General features: G+C 45.0%; 1 protein-coding gene across 2 annotated transcripts in view; it reads right to left on the bottom strand.

Annotated features, from left to right (window-relative positions):
• Positions 1-25731, bottom strand: part of LOC119461215 (protein lin-28 homolog) — a 176917-nt gene extending 151186 nt beyond the window's left edge. The window contains exon 1 of one of the 2 annotated variants that reach the window (XM_037722439.2): positions 25610-25731. In XM_037722439.2, coding sequence (XP_037578367.1) covers positions 25610-25631 — 22 coding nt within the window. In that variant the 5' untranslated portion in view covers positions 25632-25731. Of the gene's footprint in view, positions 1-12638; positions 12805-25609 lie in introns of those variants that run through there. The other variant, XM_049672045.1, reaches the window with a different exon arrangement.
• Between the last annotated feature and the right edge of the window lie 1519 nt (positions 25732-27250).

Here is a 27250-nt window from a genome sequence, read left to right as displayed (position 1 = left end):
TCTCCTAAAGAGCTTGTATAACACGAACAACGAATGTACGACAACCGATAAAAAAGCTCGCAGTGCGGCCAAACCATCACTAGTATTATTTGATGGCACGCTTGATGATGTCTTTTACCATGAAGTATTAGCGAAACCATCATTGTTTTATTTAACTCCCTTAGCAATTTGGCCATTATGGACGCCTTTCTTACTGTTTTAGTTTTTATTAGTTATTACAGTTAGCACGAGTTAAGTCGTAGGCTCGGTATGAGTGGTGACTTGAATTTACTGCGTAAGTGTCAAATGACCCATTGAGCGAAATGCAACCAACCACTAACGTGGAACCTGGGGAGGTGCGAAGCATGCAGGGATGCACCGCTAATGGGCTCGTACTGCCTTAAGCAATGCCTCATAACCCCGTAAACGCAGGCCTCCCCAATACGACGACAGAAGAGAAGTGAAATTCTACGCTGGAATGATGAGCGGCAACGCAGCAAGCTGTGGAAGACGACGCGGGAGAAGTGGCACGAGCGCGTGCCGAGCGCGAGCACGAACCGCTTGCTTACCGTGACTACGACAGGAGACGCCGAAAGCCCGGGCGCATAAGGTGCTTCGCACCTACAACACAGTATAGGAAACGTAAATGCAGCGACATCAATGGAAACAGCCACCCACGCAGTTTCGGAGGAGACGAACATTGAAACACCGGAGAATATAGAGGGCCAATTTCGCGAATCTTTTTGTTCTTAAGAGTTTCTTGCCATTGGCTGGTTGCCTTCACTAATAATATGTCTGTCGTCACGATTGGCTGCTTTCTGGTTTTAAGAATTGTTCTAGCGTATGTACTTATTTGTTTCGGCAGCAGGAACATAAACATTATCGTAATGTAACTTTTTTCTTTCTTTCGTTTCGTAGTTGGACAAGAACTGTCATGCTACATAGAAAACCGTTTCTTAGTCTGCTGTGGTTGAACAAAGTGACAGGAGATCGCTGCCAATGCCGATACTGGCAGCGACAGCATTGAAAGAAGAGAAAAAAAAAAGATAAAGGAGATGTTCACAAAAGTGATAGAATGAAAAGCGTGTTTAGCATACCTGATTAACTCAAGCAGGCTAAGGGACTATTTGTCACCGCCCCATTTCAAAGGGGATGCCAATGAATCATGATCATAATCATCATCACTTACTATCCACGCATACAGTGTTTCAGTATTCCGTGAGCTGCAACACGCTTATACGAAACAGGCTGAGCCTTTCAGTTATTACTCCCAGAAACAAGGAATGCGTTCGCCCTTTAACCGGCACTTATTTAACATGCGTGCCAGGCAACAAACGAAGGCGAGAAGACATGAAGAAGAGAACTGTAACAAAAGGTTGCGGGAGCTCTGGTACAGAGCGAACTATACTGAACGCCCACGGTCTGCGTTTCCGCCCTGCACGCGACAGAATTCATTTCGATATACCGCCACTTGCGTAACGAGCCAGCTCACCGTCGTTCCTTGTTTTTTTTTTTCTTCTTTCTCTCTAAGTACTGGAAGCGAGCTGTTCTATTCAAATTAAGAATAAATATACCGTGCTTACGTATAGGGTACAGGATAGGTGCCGCATGCCTCCGCATCGTACCGCTTCATCCTTATACGCTTTCTATTGTATACCTAAAATCGATTATGTCGAGCGACTCCGCTGGAGTACGACAAACACACCGTATAAATACTCCGTGAACATATTCCCGTTGCACAACCTTACCGAGACACGAAAACGCCGGTCACAGAGACACTTTCAAGGAAGAGAAATAGAAAGCGAGAAAAAAGACGACTAAAATACACATAAGTAGAGCTACAATATCCTTCTGCATATCAAGACCACGCGCTTTGCTTCTCCCTGCTAGCCTGGCGAGACAGACTGCAAAAGAGAGAGAGAGAGAGAGAAAGAGAAGCAAAGATAAATCCATTTTACGTAATCGGGCATGCCTGAAAACGCGCGGTCTTTCTTATTGATCGCCACGGGTTGAGATTGCATTTCGCTTACATTTCCCGGTGTCAACAGCGTGTTTTTCTTATTCTTTCTTTTTTTCTCATCTCGTTTTATTTTCTTTACCGTACTTCCAGACCCTGCTCTCGGGCTAAAGACGAAGATCGAGGACTTCGGAACGAGTAAGAAGCAAAAATAAGAAAATAAGCGGTTCCAGTAACGAAGCGATCGGGGCTGCATATATAGAAGATTCCCAAATAATAAGTCATCTCCAAGGAATCCTCAACAGTCTCAAGATGACAATGGTTTTTCTTTTATGCTTTTTTTTTCATATGGCGTTTCTTTGGCCGACTACATCTCCAAGCCAGAAACAGAGCGCGGGGCGAAGCAAGGACGATTCAGAGAAAAGAGAGTGAGGAGTTGTCTCTGTGTCGGAGGAGAGAGCGGATGCGTACTCACCACGGAGCCTGGAACGCGTGCAACACAATGGAGCGCGACGCCTGGTTTGGACAGCGGGCGAAAAAAAAAAAAGGATTTGTTCAGTACCTGCACGACGTCGGTGTTTCGTCTGATAATGTTTCGTCTTATAACAGCGACAAACGCTGTAAGGACGGTACGGTTGCATCCGCGGCAATGCGCATGCGTAGTCACCGATGTAGCTCCCCCCCTGCTACGGTCATCATCACGTCGCAATGCCGACGATAAGGTGAGGTGTCTGTAAATGAAATCTTACGCAACTGCACGGCTCTATTAGCCACTAAGGATGAAAAAAACTAAGTCGGTTTGGAATAGTAAAGAATTATTTTGAAAAAAAAAGTTTACTTGGATTTGTTTAGAGTGAAAACATCGATCGTTAGCGGAGAGAATGGAGGCCGAACTTTACCGTCCTTGAATTTCGCGCCGAACTGCAGTGCGGGTGACGTCAGTACAGTGTCACGAATTTGACTGCGCCACGCACGTATTTAGGCTTTATACATTGTATTAATGAAAAATTACGGTCACTGACCGAGTCAAAAATCTAAAGTTTTTTACGTTTCGGAACCTGTACAGGTTCCTTGTTCAGAATGCATTAGACGTAATGCCGTTGTCCAATTAAATACGCAGTAGATGACGTAATTAATGGGCATGAACTTGAGGCGTGTTTCCATTCGTCCTGGTAACGGCATCTGGCGTCGTCTGTATCAGCAGAGATTTGAGCAGCAGTCTGGTTGTCGTGCTTCTTTCTTTAGCAATGTTTGCAGCATTTTGCCAAGCGATGAAGTGGTGACTCTTGTGTGCATGCTCCGCGATTTGTTTTCGTTTGTTATATGACACATTACAGTGATACGCGACACGTTAGGACCTTTGCGCGTGCACTTCGCATACCGCGAGTGCAGCAGACGCTGAACAGAAGACGGGGCGCGGATGAAGACATCTCGATGGGCATTTGACCTTCCTATTGGCTAACGAGTCCTGCGGCTTCAACAGTGCTGCAAACGTCTTCGGAGATGGAGCTCTTTTATTTTTGTAGTATATATATATATATATGAAAAAGGTCGGTCCACCGACCGAAACTGTTGGGTAAATAATAAACCTAAGATAACCGCGAAGTTGTGCTTTTGATTTTCCTAAATACGCTTGGCCCATTGAAAAATCCAGTTACTACTATATATATATATATATATATATATATATATATATATGCGGTTTGTATTCCCAGCGCCACTGGCAGGCAAACTTTCATTTTTACAGCGAAGCCGTTAAAAATAATTCCGCGGCTTTTTTTCGTGCGGTGGTGAAGGACAGAGTGCGGCCGCGCGCTCAGTGGGTAATGTCAAAGAACAGAGAGCAACGCAACTTGCGCGCGAACTTTTACTGCGAAACGTGATTGTAATATAAACGTTACCTTGCGTCTACCACACTCGAATAAACATCATCTCGACTGCGCGTATTTGTTTTGGTTTTTCTTTTGCGAGTAATCTCTAAATTCTGTTTCTCACACCGCATTTTTTCCGCTCCATCTGGGCGGTCCGCTAGGAGTTTGTACGGTTACAGTGAGGGAAAGCTGATCGCGTGGGTTGCAAGTAGCAACCCTGCCTGCGCGGAGGACCCGCAGCACCCGTATATATGACCAAGGCGAGGGTGACAAATCATCACAAACACGAGCCAGAAAACAGACCCCTAGTATACTTCCAAAGTGTGTGAAAACTCGGTTCGCTGTCTTTGGTTTTTTTTTTTTTTTTTCTAGCACGGTGAAGAACTTTTGCTATCTTTTTTTTACCGATAAAGTATACCTAGTGACCTGACGACGACTTGACGGCAAGTCACGGATAGACGGACAGACCTAGCAAACCCAGTTAGGAGCCTTTAACTGTTTTATTACCCCGAAGAATCTGAATTTTCGGGATGCGTTTAGACGTTTAGACGACGAAACAATTGAAAAAAAAAAGTGCTAGCTTTAAGTACCCGCGCATGCTCAGGGACCAGTCGCCGTTTCTCCATTGTTCGTGATGCCTCGGGCACTTCGGGACAGTTCCACTCGTCGTCAATTTCACAAGGACTCCCATCGCAGCTATACAATATACTCTGGAAGAGAGACTCGAAGTCTCTTCGCGGAATCTCGCAGATGAGCTTTCACGAAGAGGGCAAAAAAAGAAAGAAAAAAAAGATCTCGCGCATAAGGCAAATCATGGTCTTTCTCGTTATTGACTTCTTGCTTTTTTGTTCAACGATTTCCGGCGCATTCGAGCTCGGCCGACGGAGTATGTATGTATGTTTCCTCCCCGCATAGTGTCCTCTCCTCTGGGAAATGATTGCAATGGGCGCCCACCTCCATCCAGCAGTGCTCGTTCTAAGCCTGTGTCGCGCGCTCCCAGCGGCGACCAACAACACCATCGCGTAAAAGCCATCGATGCGAGACTGCGCAAGCTGCAATCGCCCGAGATCGCCCCTTTCTTTAAATGTGCGCGCGCCCGCGCATGCATCTATAAGCGCTGCCGCGGAGACGGGTGGGAGTCCATTTTCATTTCGCAGGCCGGCTTACACTCGTTCTGTTCTTTGGGGGGTAAACGTTGAAGTGTCTCTGGTGCCTTTCGGAGAAGGGATAAAAGACGGAGTCAGAGTCCTAATGGGGAAATGCTATAATACATACGTCCTCTCATGTAAGCGAAGGGTATACTCTTCCCTGTTGGCTTCGCGACGCTAAGGCGTCGGCCCACTATGCTGTACTCTCTATAGCAAATTAGTCTTAGTTCAGCTGAGTGTCCGCGCGTGCGTAGTGGCGCGGCTTCACGACGCTGAAGTGCGCCGGGTTTGTTCGGAGCGGTTTCGACAGCGAAAAGCATTGATATCCGACGTTCCAGTGGAAATTCGTTTCATTAGGCGATGTCATGTATGTAAGTGCAGTGAAAACAACCGAGGTCATTGACCACTCGCATATTTCCCAAAGCTTTTCGTTCGTAACTGCTGTTTGTCATAGGACGACCGCCTTCACTAATCATATTCCCGATATCACAATTTTTCTGGCATTCGAGTTTTCCTGAAAAACTGCTCGTAAAAGCAGACATCATACAGTGCTGATGGTGGTCATATTAAGAGCAACCGGAAAGCTTTGTGAGTTCGGATCCTATTGACCCTTTTCGCGGAGTAGATTGTTTTAGAGAAACGAGATTGCGCTTACGGCGGCGCGCCATACGTCTCCTCAGCGACCGCGCACGAATGCGAAATCATTGCCGCTTCTACCTTGTTTCTGTGCCATCAGCTGTTGTAAATGCAACTGAGTTTTCGCTAACGCACTGTGCTCCAATCATGCTAGATTGAATCATGTGGATTGAAGACGCGTGCAGTAGTTGGCTGCAAAAATATTGACTGTCATGTTAAGGAATGCAATGAATCTGTGTGGCCAAGTTCGCGGACCGCTGCTGCAACTGTCCGAATGTGTTACCGGCACTCCCAGATGTACGGATTTCCTCGAGGATACAGAAATTTGCTCATCCGCCAGCCTTGTATCGCGAACCTTCGAAGAAAGAGCTTCAGCCCCAGAACGTCGGCAAGAGTGAGTACCACTCGTTAAACAATGGCAAAGGGAGTAGCACCGCTTCCTGTCATAGTAAGTTTCGCGCACGTTATCTATACACCTCTATCCCAAATGGCAGGAAAAGTTACGCTGCTCTATTGCCAACGTATCAAGAATAAGTGAATGGGTGCACACTTGAATATATACGCACGATAAGTGACGGTACTACATCGATAGCGCACAAATGGTCGAAGCTGAATGTTTCGTGACGGTCCACAAGAGTAAGCGAGTTACTAGCGGTAATATATATTTGCTACAAGGTATTACAATGTACAAAACAGCTACGTTTCAAGCCTTGTGCGCAGCAGGAACAAATCTATCGGAAGTGAGCACACCCGCGAGCGATTAGGCAGAAAATAATCAGATAGTGGCCGCACCGAGGAACTTCACTGAGTCAGAAACTGGCAAGCCGCTGCTTCAAAATATTTGCCGAATAAAGTACAAAGGGCAAAACACACTAATCCTGATTCAATTCATGAGCGGAATGTTTGGATAGCTTGGAATACATATTTAGCCCCGCTTTTAGAACAAGCACTATATACGCTGCTTGCGCCGTTTGGACATAGGTTAATCAGCTCCGAAAGCGCTTTTGCATGTCCCCTGAAGCTGTGATCAAAGCTTCGTGTCGTTCACCCAGTCACCGTCTACGATATCTCCCAAAACAGAGGTTTTCTAAGCCGCGCCGGCGTCATACACTTCCATTGTAAACAAGGAGGCAACGGATAGGCAGTTGAGGCAAGCAATGGAAGCGTCACCATGTGATCAAACATGGCAGCGCCCACGGGATCACCGCGAAAAGGGTCAATAGTGGTCTCTCACAGTGCGCGCGTTCTCACGGGTAGCACAGTACTGCAAACGTCGTTAATGTGTACATAATACGAATAGCTTGACGGGTCTGGCTATTTGATATACCGAGTGTTCTATACTATAGAAGAAGATAATTCATTCGCGCCGACGTTTGCGGTGAACTAATATGCGCTGTACTATTGTAGCGATCATAAGACCTGCAGACTGACATCGCTGACCGTAAAAACAACGAAATCGTTGTCGAGCGATAAAGCCACTCAGAAATGGAACTGCATGCCTACATAGATACTTGCTTTTATCATTCTTAAACAATGACAAAAATATTTTTGTTTTTCACTAGGCTACGACCAGGTGGCATAATTAATACTGAGAATTGCACTTTACGTTATCCGGCGCTTTATGAACGTTAATGTGAATACTTGAAAGTGAAAATACGCTCCGAGCGCAGTCAATAAGACTCCGAGCACAGTCGAGTACGTCACCTCCGGCGCTGGCGCCATCTATACTTAGCAGAATTTGGTATAGCATATTCGATGATTATTTGATGTCTAATCTCGGACAACCCCCCTCCCCCCCTCGCATGATAAAAATAAGTAAATGAACAAACAACTTTATTGAGGAACGCATTTGATTGTTTTAACTGACGTGCTCGCATGAGCGCGCATACGCATGTCTTTATGACGCTTAATTTTTTGCGTATAGGATTGATTCGGCAGTTGACATTACGCAAGAGGTTGACCGCAATGAGTGAACAATTTTTGGATGTATATACCAGCACTGTAATTTAATTATAATTGATAAAGGTATAAAAGTATAACGCTTTACTGAAGCCTTGCGGCACTTACTTCTAAGTTCTCACGACCGCGACCGGCCTTTTCATTGCGTCGAGGACCACGAAACGCCGCAGTTTCGAACGGCTGGCACACGTCCGTCGTGTACCGCGGAAGTACGCATTCGAATTCTGCGTTGCTACGCGTACTCCGTGCTAACCGTCGATGCGATGTATGGGGCTATACACTGCGGTGGTGCGCCATAATGTTTCGCAAAAATGTATACTTCGCTATAGTGCGAGGGTGAGGGAGGGTTTACGAAAGCGCCGAGTACATATAGCGGTTCAACCACCACGGACATGGTGTGTGTAGTTTACGTGGATTTGCTTTAAACTCCGTCCTTCTTTCGGGCTTCAAACGACGTCGTGGCTTTGCGAATTGACCGTTCCGAACATAAAATACAGCGCTATACATGCAGCGGTATACGTTGCGATTGTTCATGCCTTCTGAACACAGGCTTATCATTGCCTTGGCGTATTTAGAAAACGACGCGATTCCTTGAAAATTTACAAAAAAAATGCAAATAAGAATAAAGCGTATAATGGATGACGAGACAAGACTACCTGAAGCTTAAACAAATACAGTCAACCACAAAAGTTTACGGATCAAGGGATCTCAGAAAACGTTCCATTCCCGAGCATGCAGCCTGTAGCAGCAGCCAGTAAAACTGTATACACGAACGACAATGTTGTTAGCATATTCTAGTCGAGGCCCAAAATGCAAATACTTGGCTGGCATTGTGAGGCTGTAGATATATTCAGCCTTTTCTCATTTTTCATGGTCCGCAATATTTTGTGGTTGACTGTGCACGTGCTACTCGTTATTGCCACGGTATCTGAAAGATAGCGTGGCAACAGTTCCCCATAACAATTCTTGTGGGAAATTATGCGGCACGTGAATATTCGGTCCTACGCATGCACAAAGGCGGCGTCGCAACGGTCGTTTCGTGCTACCAGCATGTACCACGCCGTTCACAGAAGGTAAGAAAATGCATGCCGATTTGAAAGCGCAAAAAAAAAATTAACAGAAACTAGGCCAGAACTTTGCACCGCTATAGTTCTCTAATAGAGTACTTAGATTGTGATGATTGTGATGTCTCGACGGCTGCGCTCGCGCTTGCATCACGGGCGAATATTTCCACAATCACATTTATAAAAGCGACGTTCCTATATACATCGTATCCCTTTACAAACTTGAGATTTCGTGCTTCATATGTGATGCGCTCGCGTACGCTCAACACGCCTCGAGTTGTCTGTTAGATACTTACAACGTAGGTGAAGTCAACGCCTCCTAGATATCAGGCATGTGCACTCTGCTTTATGACGTCATGCTACTTGGACCGAAGTTTCCACTGCCAAGCCCGGCGTGACGAAGCGGTGACGTCAAAATCACTGCGGCTTACTCGGGAGCATCCCCAATAGATTCTATGGCAGTCGGGCAAGGTATCATGACGTCATGTATCGAAGTGAACCGGCCTTGCGCTATGTAGGAGGCGTTGGTCAAGTGCGCATATAATGCTGTGAAGTAATGCGCTGACCCGATGGTGCAGATGGAACGCGTTTTCCGTCGCAGCTGGTCAACATGTTCTAACGATTAGGCCGCGACCTCACGCACACTTCTCTCTTGGCAAAGTGTACGTAGCTCTTTGAAACGTTTGGTGCCTGCGTCGCGTGCCAGTTTCTCTCGTTATTCCCTCGTGACAGCTAGCGCTTCGAGACGCTGCGTTATATCGCACTGCCTACGGATTCTGCCCACATTTTTCGTGAGACGGACACGTACAAAGTGGATGCCGTCCGTCAATAACGCTATCTTTAAAGATCAACAGACTTCAGTGTTCCCTCCGCCTATGAATTCATTACGCTGCGGCAGCAGCTGGCTCTGAATGTGGACACTGGCACCTTGTTGTTGTTGCTTCCTATAGAGCAGAAATGGATGGAATAATACAATTTATCTGCTTGCTCACTCGCTTCTCTAATGATGCCGCTGTCTTCAACGCTATGGGCCGCCTTGCCTGCATGTCTCTCCAATCTTCTAGATGTACAGATTCACGAGACACCGCAGCGCACCTCATCACCGACGTCTTCGTGATCACCGCGCGCGGCTGTATTTATAATCATGATACCAACTAAAAGGTAGCCCGAAAGGAATGCCTTTTTTTTTCTCCCTCTCTCTCACACTCCTAAAAAAGTACTTTCTTCTATACTTGACACACAACAACGTCCTCCTCGTCTGCTACAGTATACTGCATGCATACCGCGAGCCCTCAGAAAGCCGCGCGCGGACTCCACCATTCTCAGAGTCCGTGTGCGTGGCCTGCACAAATTGTCAGACACTAAGGTTGTTCGATATCTCAGAGAGAGAGAAACTTAATTGCTTTGAATGCGTCAGTATTTAGCGCACCCAGTTTCCTACTGCGCATTGACGCAGGGTTATAAGTATGATCCCCAGTGCCAGCGGTGGCGGTTGAAGTTTTGTTTTTTTCAACGCCGTGTATGGTGAAAACGGTCTTGTCTCCATGTTCTTTCGCGCTTAAACAAAGAATATGTTACCGTACCAACTCGCCCAACTGTCCATCGTTTTGTGTATGCTGAAGGTGAGGAAGCTGAGCGTGAGGAGGTTGTCAGACGGCGACGATTACAAACAACGTAGTGGAAAGGAAGTACGAGCACGACTAACCCATTTAACAAGCTGTTTAACTGCTGCTGCAGTGAATACTTTTTTCAAACTTCTGGAATGTGTGACCTCTTCAGATTGCTGTATACCGGCTATAGCGAACGCTGGCTATATCTGAACGCGAACCGAGAGTCGTGAGCATGCATGTAAATTATTTTTTTTATTATAACTTACGATAACCTATCTATTTCGACAACGAGTAGCGAAATAGGTTTGCGTTGGCCGAGTGAAGAAAAAAGCGCTGAAAAAAACAAAGTGCCCGAAATAGCCCCCGTCTCTGACAAGCTCTTTACGATTATCCCAGCGAAGATAATTAATTATAATCGAGTGATTCCAGGGCGACCCACGCTATATAGATACGCATACACGCGTCCGTCACAATCGCGATTGCATTTACACGCTATTTTAAGCATTAGACTGCACCTCAATTCCAGTTGTGAGACGCCTGGGATCATGCAAGAATCGTGATGATCAAAAGATTCTGCTTCGAGCGAAAATAAAATTAAAATTTTTATGGGAATTGTGCGTATTCTACGCGACATGTACATAAAAAGGAAATGTGAAATACTGTGTATCAGTCATCGATGCGCACGTTTCCAAAAACGGAAGCAGGAACTATCGCCCAAACCACAATAAAGCGAGAAATGAAAAAAGAAAAAGAACGGCGAAGAATTCCATAACAGTATAGCAGTTGCACCCGTACATATAGGCATGACGTTTACACCGAAAATGCGAGGACAGTGAAGAAGTGAATGTAAAATCTCCACGGCCCATATTTACAAAACAGTTCTTACGCTAAGACTCTTCTTAGGAGAAGGTGCCAGCGAATCGTCATGTAGGACATATTGTGAGTAGGCGTGGCCGGCTAATGTCTCATAGCACTAAGGAAAGAAAAGTTGCATGAATTATGTGCTAGGTATTCTTGAACTCGGAGCATATTCAAAGGGTATTGCAACACGAGAGCACCTTAAGCTAATGTAACATTCACTGAATTCTTATTCATTTATTTACGGAACCATGCAAAGAAAGTCAAAAGAAAGGAAGTCTCTAACGTTGAACGTTTTCTCTCTCTTTCACTTTTCTTTTCTTTCGCATGCCTGTGAATACTGTAGCCTATGGCATCCTCTTAGACATTGCAACGTACCGCATGTCCTTTTTTTTTTTTTTTTGAGCTCGCAAATTGTGAACCTGAAATGATTAGGCATGTCGATATTCTTCTCGGTGATACAGTCTTCGACCAAGGAAGTTGTGTACTTGAAACACGACTCCCGCGTAAGGTCGTGAGCGCCGGACTCCCTTTTCGAACTTGGATTTCTACTCACGGAGCTCGCCAACATCAGATGCAATCAAAATGCCGACGGTTTCCCACCAACTCCTTCAAACTTCGCGCCTAGATGCGCGCAAACCTCTTACAAAAATAATCTGCACACGACAACGACTGCACATTTTTTTTTTTTCTTGCTACACCAGCGTCGTCAGAACGTGCACGCGACGGACTCGAGCTGAATGTCGATCGAACTATACACTTCGATCTCGGCCCCCGATTCAGCACGAAAAAACTTACGAGAAAACAATCGGCACGCGACATCAGCTGCTGCCGAAATCCACGCATTAAAAACGCGCGCTGTGAAACTAGCAACAAGTGTGCGAGCGTCGTCCGCGCAGGCCGGCGCATCGCTTCAATATTCGCGCCGAGTCCCACGGAGACCGGGGAGCGCGCGATACGAACAGCGACACGGTTTAGCGTAGTTATCGGTTCGGCTCGACAGGTTTGCGTACGCGTTCCGAAAGGTGTCTCGCTGAGTGTTACACGAAAGATAGACGACAGCCGCGAACAAATTGAGACACGTCACGAGAAGACAAGGCCTGGAAAGCCCGCAAGGTGCTCCCGCGAAACGCACATGGCATCCGAGCGTCCTCCGTATACACGCACATCGACAACTAGTAGACGTCGCGGTCCTGTCGACAGCCTAATGTGGATCAAGAATCAACAGCCTAATCTGAATGAAGAGTGGAATACTGATCGAGCTCGAACTGAGAGGCAGTTAACATTTTCTATATAACATGTAACTACAACTCGCCTCGTGTAACAGCTGATTTCGCCACCTCATTCAATAGAGAGTCTGATTCTGTGTCCTGTCGCTTTTTTGAACTTGTATCGGCGTGTGTTGTCGATAAACCTTCGATTGAAAGAGAGCACCCGCTTCGACCCTACTTATTGCGTGCATCTGTCTATCTTGCTCCGTAAAACACGAACCTAATCTTGGTCTTGAAAAGAATTTTAAAAAAGGAAAGGCTCGTAGTGCATCGTCGAGTACGTACTGATGATGACGCTTCGGCGGTGTGCCGTGAGGACCTCCCAGCAAGCTGCCGCGGCTGCGGAAGGCGGTGGAGGCGACGGCAGAGGAGCCAAGCGCAGAGACACGAGACTCGAACCGACGGCGTGACACGACGCGGCCAGGGCAGCGGTCATCGTGGCGGTGGATGCGGCGGTGGCCACTGGGTGGTGCTCTGGTCGGCGGCGCGCGGCGAACTGGCCGGTCGCTCCTCTCCGGCAGAACGCGAACCGCGGTTCGCTCGCCGCCCCCTCGCCGCCGACGCGTGGTGGCGTCGGGGGAGGGGCGCCGCCATCTTGTCACCGGAAGAGCGATGACCGGATGTGACGTTGCCGTGTCCTCCTCCCACTTGTTTCCAGTGGGTGCTGACCATGGGTCGGAGCGTGGCGCTGGCGACTGCTGGTGGACAGCGGGGCAACTAGGCTGCGCGTTACGGGAACCGCGGCTATACAACCGAGGGGGCGCAACGTGACCGATGACCCGCGGGAAGTTTGGGGAAGCTGTTGAAAAACGAGAGAGTTTGTCGACGGCCGAATGGAAAAGCGAACTTCGGACCTCATTCGGACTTTCCTTCGGGTAGAAAACGTTCTTCTTTTCTTTCCGCAACACGGCGACTCCTTGAGTATTTCACAGCTGTAGAAAACCCTCGAGGTAACATCTGAATTTGTGTCGGCTTAGTTGGTGTCGATGCGGTTGTATTCAAGGGTCGGGATCAAGAACTTCAATTCGGTCAAAATGTAGGCGCCAAAAAACCTGATTGTTCATTCGGTCGTGCGGCGATCCACTCCTCCCTGGAGAGGAAGTGAAGAACTGAAGCTGGCGGTGTGTGCAGTGGGTGATTTTGATTTGTGCGGTTTGTTTACAATACGCACAAGTAGGCTTTCTAGGTAATTTGGCCCGTTCGCTTCTTTATCATCCGTTTAAACAGGAAGAGCTCTGCTAAGATCGTGTCAAATGTCATCTGCTCGTTGACAGTTGCGCCAAGGTGAACAGCAAGCGACCAATCTGGATACATAGATGTGGATGCTACATTAGATGCAACATTTTTTTCCAAGCCTGAGTTTCTGTTTTGTCAGTACTGTCTGCCTTGCGCAACCGTTCTATGCTGTTAGAAAGCTTTAGAGTTACAGAATTTCCAGGAGACCTTAAGTAGTTATGAGGGACTGTATTCTCCTGCTTGTAAAAATCCAGTATGCTCTGTGTTCACTTACTCGTGCTGTTTTTGATGTACTGTATTGCTCAGTGCATACACGACTAACATCTGTAAGAAAAGCGAACATTTATGTCAAGGAAGCTCGGAATGTTCAAACTCAGCTGTTCTCTCCTGCATATGCGATTCCCTACAAAATTCCAGTAAGGCAGTCTACAAAAAAGTCTACAGTTGCTTTTAAATGAAGTCCATGGAATGTTTGTAGACAGCCTGCGGACTTACATCCTTGAACTTTTGGCTGACTGTTGTCTATATACTTTCTAAAAAGGAAACAATGCACTCGGAAGTCTACGAATAGACCAGAGGAAGCGCGCTTGTGAAAATTTTTCACCTGTGGAGAGCTCACGAACTTCGCGTGGGCAAAAGGCAGTCTTTTTTAATGTAGCAAATCACCCGAAGGGAAGTTTCTAGGCGATCAACACGCTCTCCAAATGTGTTAGCATGACGTCCGGAAAGTTACAGAGCCCGTTATTTTTATACACTAATCTGAAGGTAAATCCGGTGGCATCTTGCGCAGACTCAACTACGAGAGATGATAATAGTCTTCACAGGTATGCATCAAGTAAGCGAAATGTGCTATACGAACTTGAGTAGACGACCGCACTCGACTCAGCACTGTGCCTTAGGGGTTACGGCGTGCTTTTTCTCTTCCCTATTCTTTCCGCCTTTTATTTCTCCTTCCCCTTCCCCCAGTGCAGGGTAGCAAACCAGAATCTTTTCGGGTTAACCCCCCTGCCTTTCCCAACACGTTTCTCTCTCTCTCTCTCTCTCTCTCTCCACCGCGCACAAGGTAGTGGGTTCGACTGTGGTTTGTGGCAGTCACATTTTGAGGGAGGAGGGACGAAAAAAAAAAAAACGACCGCGGACTGAAATTACAGCGCCCATCGAAGAATTGAAGAAGGCCGAATTTTGCGAACATTTCCTTATCATACAAGAGTACTATAAGCAGAAGAGTACCCGTAGGTTTGAGGATCAGCAAGAGAGAGAGTGAGAGAGAGAGAGGGAGAATACAGAGAAATAGAGGGATGTTAACCAGGGGCCGAATTCACGAATCGTTTTATTTATTTTATTTTTTTGTTCGTAAGAGTCCTATGTCCTTAGCCAATCGTCATTGACCTTTGGTCCATCACGACTGCTTTGCATCTGTTCTTACGAATATTTCTAGCCGTAGTTATACCTTGAGAACTTCTTAGTGAATACGGGAAGCAGATGATAATATCCCGTTTACTACCCTGAACTGGAGGAGCGAAAGGGAAGAGCATAAAATGTAAAGGAAGGAGGAGTACAGCGACAAACGGAGTACATTGCCTGCAGCACAGGAAATCAGTTTGGTGAAGGATAAAAAATTGGTAGGCGAAACAATAGTCTACATACGAGAAAATGTCATCCCCATACGTCGCAACAAAGGTTAACAGAAATGGATGCGATAGTTATGACCCTTGTAGCGAGAAGAGACAATAGTTGAGAAGGCAAGGACCTCTGACTACGGTGAAAAGAGTAATGAATGTCGACGTAAAAATAGATACCAGGTCAATTATGCAGAGGATATGAACAGCAGGACATTTAGTAAATAATGAATGATAGACTGGAGCAATGATAAATCACTAAAAAATTTGCGGCTTAAGTGATTCAAAATTGGCGCATGATGGCGTGAACAACCAAATAGCGAACGCACAACTTGCCCGTCACCTGGAATTTCGAAGCCAAAAAAAAAAACAAAAAAAAAACAACGATCCACAAAAAATGCAACACGCACAACAGGCATAAAACACTGCTGTTATTTCTTCTTCTTCTTCTTTTATTATTATCTGTATTTCATTTGTTTGCATCTTGATGGTATCGGCATACACTCCAGTTTTCGCATCCCCCAAGGGATGATCTGCAACTTCAGCTGGCGTAGGCATTGCTCACGCGCGATCGCTGAGTTGCATTCATCCTGTCAAAGTTATAAAGTGTAAATGGAATTATGTAATTTTTAAGGCTAATAGGTACAATCTAGCCTTGCCTTTCACACACACGTCATCTGAAGGCCTGGGAATATTTATCAAGTTAAAAAAATACGAAGTTAAATTTTCAGAGCATAAAATGTGGATTTTCTACGGGGCACCTCCGCTTAAACGCCACGTAAACTTCACATCGCGTCATCTTTATACGCTGATCCTGAACGCCGCGCTCTTAGAACCACTTTGCGCGCGACTTCAGATGGAGGTCCTAAATGCTAACTCAAATTTTGTTCTAACCGAGAAGCACGCACATCAAGGTCTAGTAGACTCAGCCATGCTTGATTGATTAGTTTATTTGTTTTGATTTTATTGCAAATGTTGGCTACTACTTTTGGGGGTTGCTGCCTCCGCCACAAGCACTACATTTTTAAATGAATAATGATTAAAGGATTGTGAGAAGATACGAGATAACTTAGACGATAAAGCAATTTTCGAAAAAACAAAAACCTTCATGGAAAGTCAAATATTAAAAATAAGAATCAGCGTCAAAATGACACGTTCTGCACCTACTACAATTAGAGACATGTCAGCAAGCAGCAATGATAGGAATTCAAGAGCGGTTGAAAAAAAAAAATACTAAGAAGTCCGAGGCAAAATCGTTGAGTCATGGCCGCGCCCATCTTCAACCCAGAAAGATAGGCGTGTTCTAATGACTTTGCTAAAATCACACACACGTTCTACTGTGCACGCGAACTCTCTCTCTCATTTTGCTTTTCCCGCCTTTCCTTAAATCCCTGAATTCCTTTTATTTCGTACAAGGTAGCCAACCGGACAACCATGTGGTTAACCTAAGCTACCTGTTTTTCCTTGTTCAATCTCTCTCTCTCTTAGCACTACCTTGTTTCTGCCTCAGCCTACAGTAATACGTGCGGTGATCCTCTGCCTCGCAGTTACTGCGTTTTTGCCTGTCGGAAATGACAACCGTACGCGTCATCGATGCAGCTCCCTATTGAACAGCACTCCGCATTACGTTTAGAGCGGGGATAGTTCAGTGCGCCAGCCCCGATGCCTTGCAGTTGCCGCGATCGATCACGAGATGGAGCTAGTCGCCAAAGAAACGCCTTTTTGCGCCGCCGAGAATTATACTGAGTCTTCCTTTATTTAACGCCGCTTTGTCTATATCAAGCCAGCCCATCTCGTGTTGTGTAATAAACTGGCAATGCTGTCATGCCGAAAGTAATCATTTGTAAGCTAACTGCATCAAACTGAGCATCAATGCATAATTCGACTGTGTACGTCTTCGTCTCGTTCATTAAACAATAGCATCTCTCTGTGGATGAGGACGAGACATTTACGACGCAGTTAAACGTAAAAAAGTTATTCATCACGCCTCCGCGGTCTGTTCTTTAACTGTTCTCCGCAAGCCAATAAAACTGGCAATGTTTCATTTTATTTCTTTCTCTTTTTTTTTCGAATAAAAGACAGAAATACAGTACGTCCCAGAGAACGAAAGAGACCGTTCGCATAGGCGACCTTTCAGCGAATGCGATGGGAACTGGTACCCCAATGCCTTGTTAAAGCACTCGGCATGTGAAAGCCACATTCAGAATATTGCCACGTCAGTATAGGCTGCTGATCGACTTGCGCCACTGAGTACATTGTATAATAGTCACAAACTTGGTCGCGAGCACTGCAGGTATAACGACGTTCAAATCCAACTCGCTGTAGTATACTTATACGTATACCGAAATGCATGCTTATATCTTTGCACCAAATCCCGTACTGCTGAAAGCCGGAGGTCCGTACAGTGAATGAAGTCGAATCGTCAAAGTTACAGTCATCTTATAATGCGTCTATGATGAGTGATCGATGCAGCGATACTAAAATAAATTGCCACACGGAAACAGTTATATCCCCGCTTTAATATATATAGAGAGCGTGAAATAAACCAGCCAACAAACTAATATACGAAATTAGTATTTTACGGTGCACTAATATGCTTGTGCGGTGTGGTGAAAACGAGTTCATGTTATCCAGTTTCAAGCATTTAACACACACACACCTCCCCCGAACATCCAACGCCCGAAATACATAGGAAGAATAACTTCGACAAGTATTTTTGTTTGCGACAGTTAGTTTAGCGTTCACCTTTCACTGTTATTCGTATTAAGTGTTCGTGCATCCCGCTTGCTTACTTTACGTCTTGCTCTACTGTCACACGTTTTAACAATATTTCCACACGACGCCCTAAGAAACGTATCACTGATGATCGATGGTTTTTCGAAATACCGAATGCAGGCTATTTGGAGAACATCATTTGGTCTGCTTTTTTTATCTGGCCTGCTTTTGTAAACGGGCACTGGTTGCTTAATATTTGTTAGAACGAAAGAAGTCCGTCAACGAGAGGCAATCGGCTTAACAATGTTGAGCACGATTTCAGGCAGAAATAATTTTGCACGTAAATATTCTTTACAGTGGGAAACATAAGTAAGCGAGATTTTTTCCCCATTTTCCATGAGTCTAAGTAACGTGCTGGCAGATGAAGACTTGAACTGTGAGCGAGTGATTTATTCTGACGACATTGGAAATGTTGGCAGCTGTTGTCTCGGCGGCTTTTCCACAAACAATGGAATATCCAATGAGCAAAGGATGATAACCATGAGGTTATATAAAATAAAAATAAAACAATCGGGCTATACAGAAAATTTCGTAAACATGCTGAACAACGACACGCCAATGTAGAAGAAAAAAAACAGCACACAAATCAACCTATACTCCTTCATATCGCTGCGACATAACCATAACACACAAGGACATACAAAGTGTTAATACACAGATACAATGTCACTTTCAGTCAAGGTTATTAAAGCTTTCCGAGCTGATCACTGTAATGGTGTGTTATTCCATAGACCAAGCCACTTTTCCTGTGCCGAAAGGACGATTATCAAGGTTCATCAACGTTGCGTTCAAAACACATCTTTGCTGCTAAAACTTAGGACCAGCTTACTAGAACGTGTTCTACGTCCTCCCATGAATGGTCGCACGTGCAACAATGCATAGCTGAACGTCGTATACCTGTATATGTCACTTCTAAGTTGATACGATGAATGAGAGAGTCTATATCAAGCCCAGCACCAGCAGAGATAGGAAACTGTAGATGGGGGAATACTCTGTACAGGAGAATATTCATAGAATTGGCGTCAAATGGAGAAACTTGTTTTATAGACTTGCTTAATTGTTTTGTTCTAATGTTAGCATCAGCCCTCGTGAATTTAGTTCATGTGACAGGGGCGGAATGATGTACTTAGCGAGCCATTTCGAACAAGAGACGTCTAAACCCGGAGCCGACGCTCCGACAAGGGGACTTGTTTTTTTGTCAGTGTTAGCTAGCCGCTATTCGTTAACACTCCACGCAGTCACTGATCGCACACACGCACAGCCCGCATTAGATACCGCGTGTTATGCGTTGTATATCGCGCTGTATACTGCATCGTAGTGACGTAGCCAAGTAGCCGAACAGGGGCCAAGTTCACAAAGATTTCGGTCGTAAGTGCTTTTTTTTTCAGTGACCGACCGCAATCGTGAATTATTTACCCAGGGTCACGGTTGACTTGTAGCTGCTCTTACGAAAACTGCTAGCTCGAGAGCTTTTTTTTTTCTCTAAATACGGGCCCGGGGCCCGTATTCACAAAAAGGTTTTGACGCTAGAATTGTTCCTAAGAACCAATTTCAAGCAATCTTGGCACTGGATGCATTATTAATGAATGCGGCTGGCCAATGGCAAAAAGAACTTACGCAACAAAAATCTTCGCAACGAAACCACAACGCTGTTTGTTCAACGCTCAGGGTGTCGTATTTCGTTTCGGTAATAAAGTATTCTACTATTACACCTACGAAGACTAATTTTGTCTACATTTTAGCACCCGGATGGCGAAAGTGACGCATTGCCCTCTGGCATCAAAGTTTCTACTGGAAGGTAATAAGAGAGAAATAAAACTTTGCAATGATTTATGTGTTTTTTTAAAAGAAACACACAAAATCAGGGTAGTTCGTTACAATCTTGGCTCACAAAACATTTCTTACGCTATAACTTTAAGTAATAGCTGATGCCAATCAGTCGTGATATTGGATGTGTATTATAAGCGCAGGCTGCCACCTAATAACGCAGTTCCATCTAACAAGAGTTTGTCAATAAGGTCCCTGGGCCCACAATCACGAAAAGATCTTACACTGGAAATGTTGGTAAGAGCAAATTCCGGCCAATACTGATGCTTAAAGCTTTGTTAATTAGGCTCAGGAGCCAATACAGGGTATATTTATTTTCCTTTGCGTAGATGCATAGTCAGCATGACTATCATAACTAAGGAAGACTGGTCATAGTTGGGCAAACGAAGCAGGCGACTACATTTCGAAAGTCCGCGCACTAATTTTTTGAAAATACCACGAGGCGAACACTTTGTTCACTGGTTATGCCCTTCTTAACTGCGTTCACACTTAAATGCGATGCCCGAGGCCCTACAACAGCGGTACGACACAGCGGTAAGCATGAAAGAAACCGTTTGACTCGGAGCTCTGTATATAGGAAGAACTCGTTAAACAATGAATATAATAACCAAATCAATCGGAAAGAGGAGGAGTATCTCTGTGTTCTTGGGTATGAAAGTAGCCTTGACTAGGCAAACAATTATCAGATTTCAACAGAACTTAAGTTCTGTTGAAAGTGACTATTCTGTTGACTAAGTGGGAAAACATTTCATAAAGGGAAGAACCCTGGTAATCACGTGAATGTTGCTCATCGATAAGAAGAAAAATAAAATTGACGTCTGAGGAACCCGCACGAATTCTCTTTGTAGATTCATGTTACTTACAGTTGGAGACTATAGCTTTATCTTTCGAGAAAGTAACATCTATCGCTGAAAATACGATGTTTTCTTCAGGACGTTCTTTCGCACTTTCAGTGCACATTTATTGAAATTAGAATGCGAACCTAGAAAACAATTAAGTTAACATAGCAACCATAGCATCAGTGGCACGGAGAGCAACATTTATGCTTTAAAACGTCTAACGAAACGTTTCATTGCTGAAGAAAGTATAATATTCAAGAAATAATCGCTTGAACTCGGGACTAAGCGCGGGTTTGACCGTCTGTACCTGGCGTGCACCTCTACTCCACTGTTAGTCAGCCGTGGCAAGTCGAGACTCTTGCTCGCTATGACATACAGGGAAGTATGCACGGCCCAGTTATATATACACTATCGAAAATGTGGTACCGGAAGCGTTTGTTTTTAAGAGTTCAAAAAAGCGCAAGCGTAGCGCAAAAGCAAAAGCACTGAACTCACGATAGCCAGCGCATTAGGCGCCTCCTATCTTCCTTGATGAAATGAACCCAAACCATTATGGCCCATTTCAAAAATACTGCCTTAATACTATGTGCGCAAGGTTTCATACATCCAGTGCACACACGTCTGTAGTTCTTATGGCGGTAGCGTGATGCGTTGCATCGCGTCCGCTCATCCCGCTATTTCTTGGGATGTTGTCAGCCAACCAAAGAGAGTCTATATACAGCGCCAGAGGTAAGAGTTCTAAAAAAGAAATAATGGTTCAGTTTACCCTTATTACTCTCTAACAATATCGTATGCATATCGGTGCTGTGACCTAAGAAGTCTGATCTGCAGGGGTCATGGTGCATAAAACGTTCGACAGTTTAAAGTAACGTCCCACCACCGTTACTTATGTCTAATACGGAACTACACCGCATAATTGTCAAGTGTGGCCATCGTATCAAATGGCTATACAGCTTACAAAGACCACTGTGGTAATTAATGTGCTAACTTGGTGAGCATTCTCTGTGCACGGTTTGCCATTCTGACATTTGACACGAACAACACAAGCGTGCCGCCTCGATCCACCTGAGAAATTATGTAAACAAATTGCTCAAACTTGAAGTCAGGTGCATGCGGCTCCAATATAAATGACTTGCTTATCTTGTTACCGCTGGTTTTTTCAGAACATGAATAACACTTCGTCTGAGACCATTGTATTTTATTTATAATACAATGGTATTTTATTTATATTACATTGAAGTTTATTTATAATGCGATGAGGCGACGCTGCTATCCACGAATAACAATCAACACAGTAGCTTTTCTGTTGCATTTATCAATGGGTTTAGGCCAACAAGAAGTTCGTTAAAGTCTAGCATTGTGTCCTGTGTGCTTCTCGCTGTCGTGCGACGTCCTTTTTTGTGCTAGTTAATAACGTCTTAAGTTTGAAGTAAGGCAAACAGGAACTTTCAACTTTCTTTTTTATCTAAATACACAAGCGATGGTCACATTGTAAACGTATGTGAAGATGTTGTGTGCACGTTCATGTGCCACTTAACCAAACAACAGGTTTTCCAGACACTAAAGATAGAGCTTCGACATAGCAACTGGATATAAAAGGTATTGTGCCGCTAATATTTTCTTGAGACTCAGGAGGCTACACGAACTTTAAACCAGTGGTTTAAGTTCGTTTCTTCGTTGCATTAGAGAACAATAAAGCACAACGAAACTTAAAGGCCTTGCAGCTGAGAGGTACGCAGAATCCTGCTTTGATCTGTCCGCTACCACGTTAAAGTATGCACTCAAGTAAATATGCTTCTTGAGGCCTACTTCTCAAAGGCATGCTTACTCATGACAACATCTCGAAGCACTGTACCCTACGAGTAACGCATTCATATATATATATATATATATATATATATATATATATATATATATATATATATATATAGCTGGGGCAAACACCTACCCCAGCTGTGGCTATATCTTAATCAACTGCTTCATAAAACAGGGTATTATATGCATAATTACCTGTAAATACAGTATCCCTGCGAATTTCTTTTGAATGGCGCGAACATAGCGCTACTATAACCAAGTTCATCATGAATACATGAAAATGAAATCGTAGTAATAATGGTCATAAGTAGATGCGCCAGCGTAGGCGCGGTTTCTTGCCTTCTCCCCAACAAGAATAAGAAAATATGTCGTTAATAGCATATAGAAAAAATGTCGCTAAGAGCAGACAAAAGAATAAAATTACCTTTGCTTTTTTTTTTTTACTTCTTCAAACTTAAAAAAAAGCAGACCAGTCCATGACAACGGAAGGTACAGCTCTCTCATCGACGTAGCGATGCTCTCTACGAAACATGCTCGTCATGCGTCTATGACAAGTCAAGTCACTCTTTACAATGCATCCAAAATGAGGCAAGCCCACTAATCACTTTAATAGACTTCCGTTTAAGAGTCATGTCCTCAGATACTTGGCGTTACCATTTCTAGAATTCCTTTTCTAACAAGCACACACCAAAAACAGATGCTGCGTGACTCTACGGAGTGTAATCTTACAGAAAACCCACTGTTTGCCCTTACGCTAATAACGCAATACCTTATGATAGATAAATACGCTCAATTTATTGCTAAAATCTTCTGCATAATTTTTGTGCACACTTTGAACGAAATTGCGCAGCACTTGTGGACTCAATGTCTGTTTGGTTATTGAAACATTGGACACACATCCCACTCTGAAGTGCGGCATGGTATGTAGTACGTTCGCAAGTACACATTGCATTTAAAGAACTCAATGCGAGCAGCAAGGAGCACATAAGCCAGGCCTTCAAATTGGATACAAGGTCATCTAACTGCGCAGCTAATGGCATGCTTCCCGTTTCACAGATTTCTCGTGATTTTTTTTTTCTTCCTTGAAAAACATTTTGCAGCGTATATTTCTCTGACTTAGTAAAACATGTAGTAGTAGTTCCAGACAAATAATGTGCTATGCAAATTCGACTTCCCTTAGTCCTGACCAACTGCGCTGTTTGTTCAATATGTCGATGTTCAAGTAACTGTTCCAAATCGCCATTATTGTATGAGATTGACTTCAGGATAGCGGCAGTACTTATGCACATCGGAACGCACTTTTCAATTTATTTCGCAGCACAAGATTTGTACTTCTGTGTAGGCTGTATCGTACTAAACAGGTGTGCGTATAAGTATGAAAATAACGTTATGCAAAATAGCCTTAAGTGTAAGGTAAACACAAATGATCGCCCAATAATTTGTCCAAAAAGCAGCATAAATTCTAAAGGAAGTGAACATTTTTTTTTTTTTGTTGTTTTTTAGGAATTGCAAGACGCTCTCTGAGTATGCATATTTATGGTTGACAGAGTTAAGGAATTGTTTTAATCAGGATATATACTGTAGCTAGCACCGCTATACTCGATCGCTTCATGATAACTGATACACAAAACAATTTCTCAAAAAAAAAAGCACTCGTACTTCATGATGCATGGCTAATGGCACTCTGCATAATAATCTTGTATTAATATAAATACCAAAGGTGTGTCACGTTTGTAACTAGGCACATTTACCTCTAATCATTCAACGCCCTCAGTGTCAGAATCTGATAATCGACGGGATCTCCAAAGCCTTCAAAATACAAACGCTGCAACCCGTAAGCGTGCTCTGCCTCAAGACAGCAATGTGGAAGGAAAAGCACCGAAGAGTTGCACGGACCCGTTCCGGCTCGCTTCTATAGGTACCAGAGAACAACGCTAAATCACTTCCTCATTTAAAAATCGAAACACTTGCAGTGCCATTATTATACCGCCACATGTAATTACCTTTCATGAAGCATAAATTATGTCCGATTTGGCGTATTGCTATAATAAATTCGAATTTGCGACCGACATCGAAAGCAACCTAAAGCCATTGCATTCAGTGCACGATAGCCGAAGGCTACTGATAATTCATAAATAGGAATAGTATTATGTAATTAGTTACACATTTACATTAACTGTAAGTTATGCCGCTTTTTTTCCATCTAACAATGATTAGATCCAAGGTAATTTTATGGCGTTCGGTCAACATCGACCGAAAACTCTGCAATATGCTACGTGCTTTGGCTATCTCCACATAAACGAAAAGCTTAATTGGCAGTTTAAAGCAAACCTATTAGTAGTCCGAAAACCATGTCAGAGCTACTACAACTACTGCCTGCACCTGCAACAATTGGTTTAAGCACCAGTTTCTAAATCAAAGCTGGAGGTGCAGCCGTAAACTCTTGACATTATAACGTCCACAACGCTTATGATTTATACGTTTAAATAATATTCAGAGAAAAACCTAAGTTCATTAGCTACAAGCTCTGCAGGGTTCTGAGTTATAGGAGGTATTGAATAAAATACAAATGAAACTGAGATACCTACATAAGTGTCATTTCTCGTTTCGTTCAATTTGTGTTTGTTTTGTTTTTTGCGCTCTTTTCCGCAACAGATCCGGCACAGCTAGGTGTGTTTGACGTAAAAGCACATCACGCACATAGATACGCAAAACGTCAAGGTCACATTGCCGTTATTCTCGAATGACAACCTTCGTATACAAGCGATGCATCATAAAGTTACAATCCTTCGAGGCTATGTCACGACAGCGCTTTGCGATTCCGCAATTTATTTGGAAATCGCACAAACGCTAAAAGCAGTTGCACACAAATCGTCAAGCTGTGAATCTCGAAGGAAACAACGACGTATACCGACGAAATCGCATGCTCTTCGGGAAAGATCAAAACAAAAAGAAAACAAAAATTTCCCAGTCACGTGGCTGGCGCGAGGCGTGAAGACAATCGGCGGCAGCGCTTCCCGGATAGCGCGTTCCGTTTCTCCGGAGGGCCTCCCCGATAGGCGAGGAAAACGACCGTTCGAAACGGCGCGCCCTTCGAGGACGCCAAATCCTTGTTTCCTTCCCCGTTCGCGGGTGTTGTCCTTACCTCCTTTGTCCTGCTGACTCATGGCTGTGCCGTCCTGTGCGGGCCTTCCGGGGCCGAACCCGCAATCGCCGTTGGTATTCCGCGGTTCGGCCTGACGCTCGCTCGGTCGCCTAGCTTTCTACAGGTCTCGCGCCTCTCTGACTCCGGAGGCCGACGCAGCACGCTACACTCCTTTCCTTTCTTTCTTTATTCCTTCTTTTCTTTTCTTTCTTTCTTTTTCACCTCGCCGGCGCCTGACCCGGCGGGCGCGCGAGCGAGGCGAGCGAGAGGCTGACGCGTGGCCGCGCGCGCCGCGTCTCGTCCTCTCTCGCGCTCCCCGCCTCGATTTCGTTGCGCCCCCCCTCCCGCTTCCATTTTTTTCATTGGCTACCGGCGCCCGCACGGCGCCAGCCATTGGCCGGGATGGCCGCGGGCGCCATAACGCTATTGGTAGCACGTTAACGGCACGTGTCGGCGCGCGCCCTTCGCGTGCTGCGTCGCGTTGTGCGCGCGCGCGCGCGTTTGAAAGAAAGGAGAAAGCGAGGGAGGATGAAGTGAGCGGCGGCGGCGGCGTCGGAGACGCTTCTCGATTTTGTGTTTTCGCGCCGACTGCGGGCGTTAGTGGAGGATGGCGAGGCGGCGTGCTTCGTTCCGGTTTGCAGCTGCAAGGCGTCGTCGTCATGGCGGTGGTATAGTTCGCGGGCGAGCGAGCGGGGGTGTCTCTCCCTTATGACGGCGACGGCGACGCGATAAAAAAGCTCGTCTCCTCCTGGGGAAGGAAGCCGCCATATTTGAAGGCGTGGAACCGATCGGTGCGTCGCTCTCACTCACTCTTCTGTTTCTCTCTCTCTCTCTCTCTCTCTCTTCCTCGCTTTATTCTCGCTTTATTCTTGGTTGTGCTTCCCTTCTGCACCGACTCGCCATCCTCTCTCTTTCTCGCTTTTAGATAGATGCTGCGTCGTGTATTGTTCGGTGTGCACTTGCTGGCGGCGACACCGACTTGGAAGGGGGGGTATCGTGTGCTCTTTGTTGGTGGCGGCCCCGTGAGCGCCATTGTGCCGATAAACGGGACCGATCGTGCAGGAACGCCCCGGAGATCGTTAGAGGAAAGATTAAAGGCCCCGGTTTAACGCCTATCGCTGTCTCAGTATACGGTGCCACTCGGTTGCCTTTGCTGGAGATTGCGACTGCATCCACGGTGCGATGAGATGATTGGTTTTTTCGGATGCTAAGCGCTGGAAATAGTTGGTTTATTAAGGCGGAAAGAAATGTGGCCATTAGGGCTACTTATGTCAGGGAGGACGGGTAGGTGAGGGGGGTAACGGCGATGTACCTTACCGCATAAATTTGTTTATTTGTATACTTTCTTTCTTTTAATTTACAGCGCAGGACGGGGTAGATGGTAGGTTATATTCTAACACGAGGTTCACCCCGTTTGCTTCTTCTTCTTTTGTTTTAGAAGAGTATTTGCTTCACATGAGAGCTGACCGACATTGTTCGGTAGCTCCTTACATATAATTCAACTTCTTTCTGTGTTACGTGTCATATTTTTTGTTAATTAATGCAATGTCCAATGTGCGAATCTTTCATTTAGGAGGAAGGTGACAAAGATGCTTAGTAGGCGCCGTCCTTATCATCAGTATCTACCAAACATGCAAATTC

This window comes from Dermacentor silvarum, chromosome 8 (assembly GCF_013339745.2).
Source record: "Dermacentor silvarum isolate Dsil-2018 chromosome 8, BIME_Dsil_1.4, whole genome shotgun sequence".
Classification (NCBI taxonomy): domain Eukaryota; kingdom Metazoa; phylum Arthropoda; class Arachnida; order Ixodida; family Ixodidae; genus Dermacentor; species Dermacentor silvarum.
Note: the sequence above shows the minus strand (reverse complement) of the source record. Positions and strands in the feature narration are given on the sequence as shown.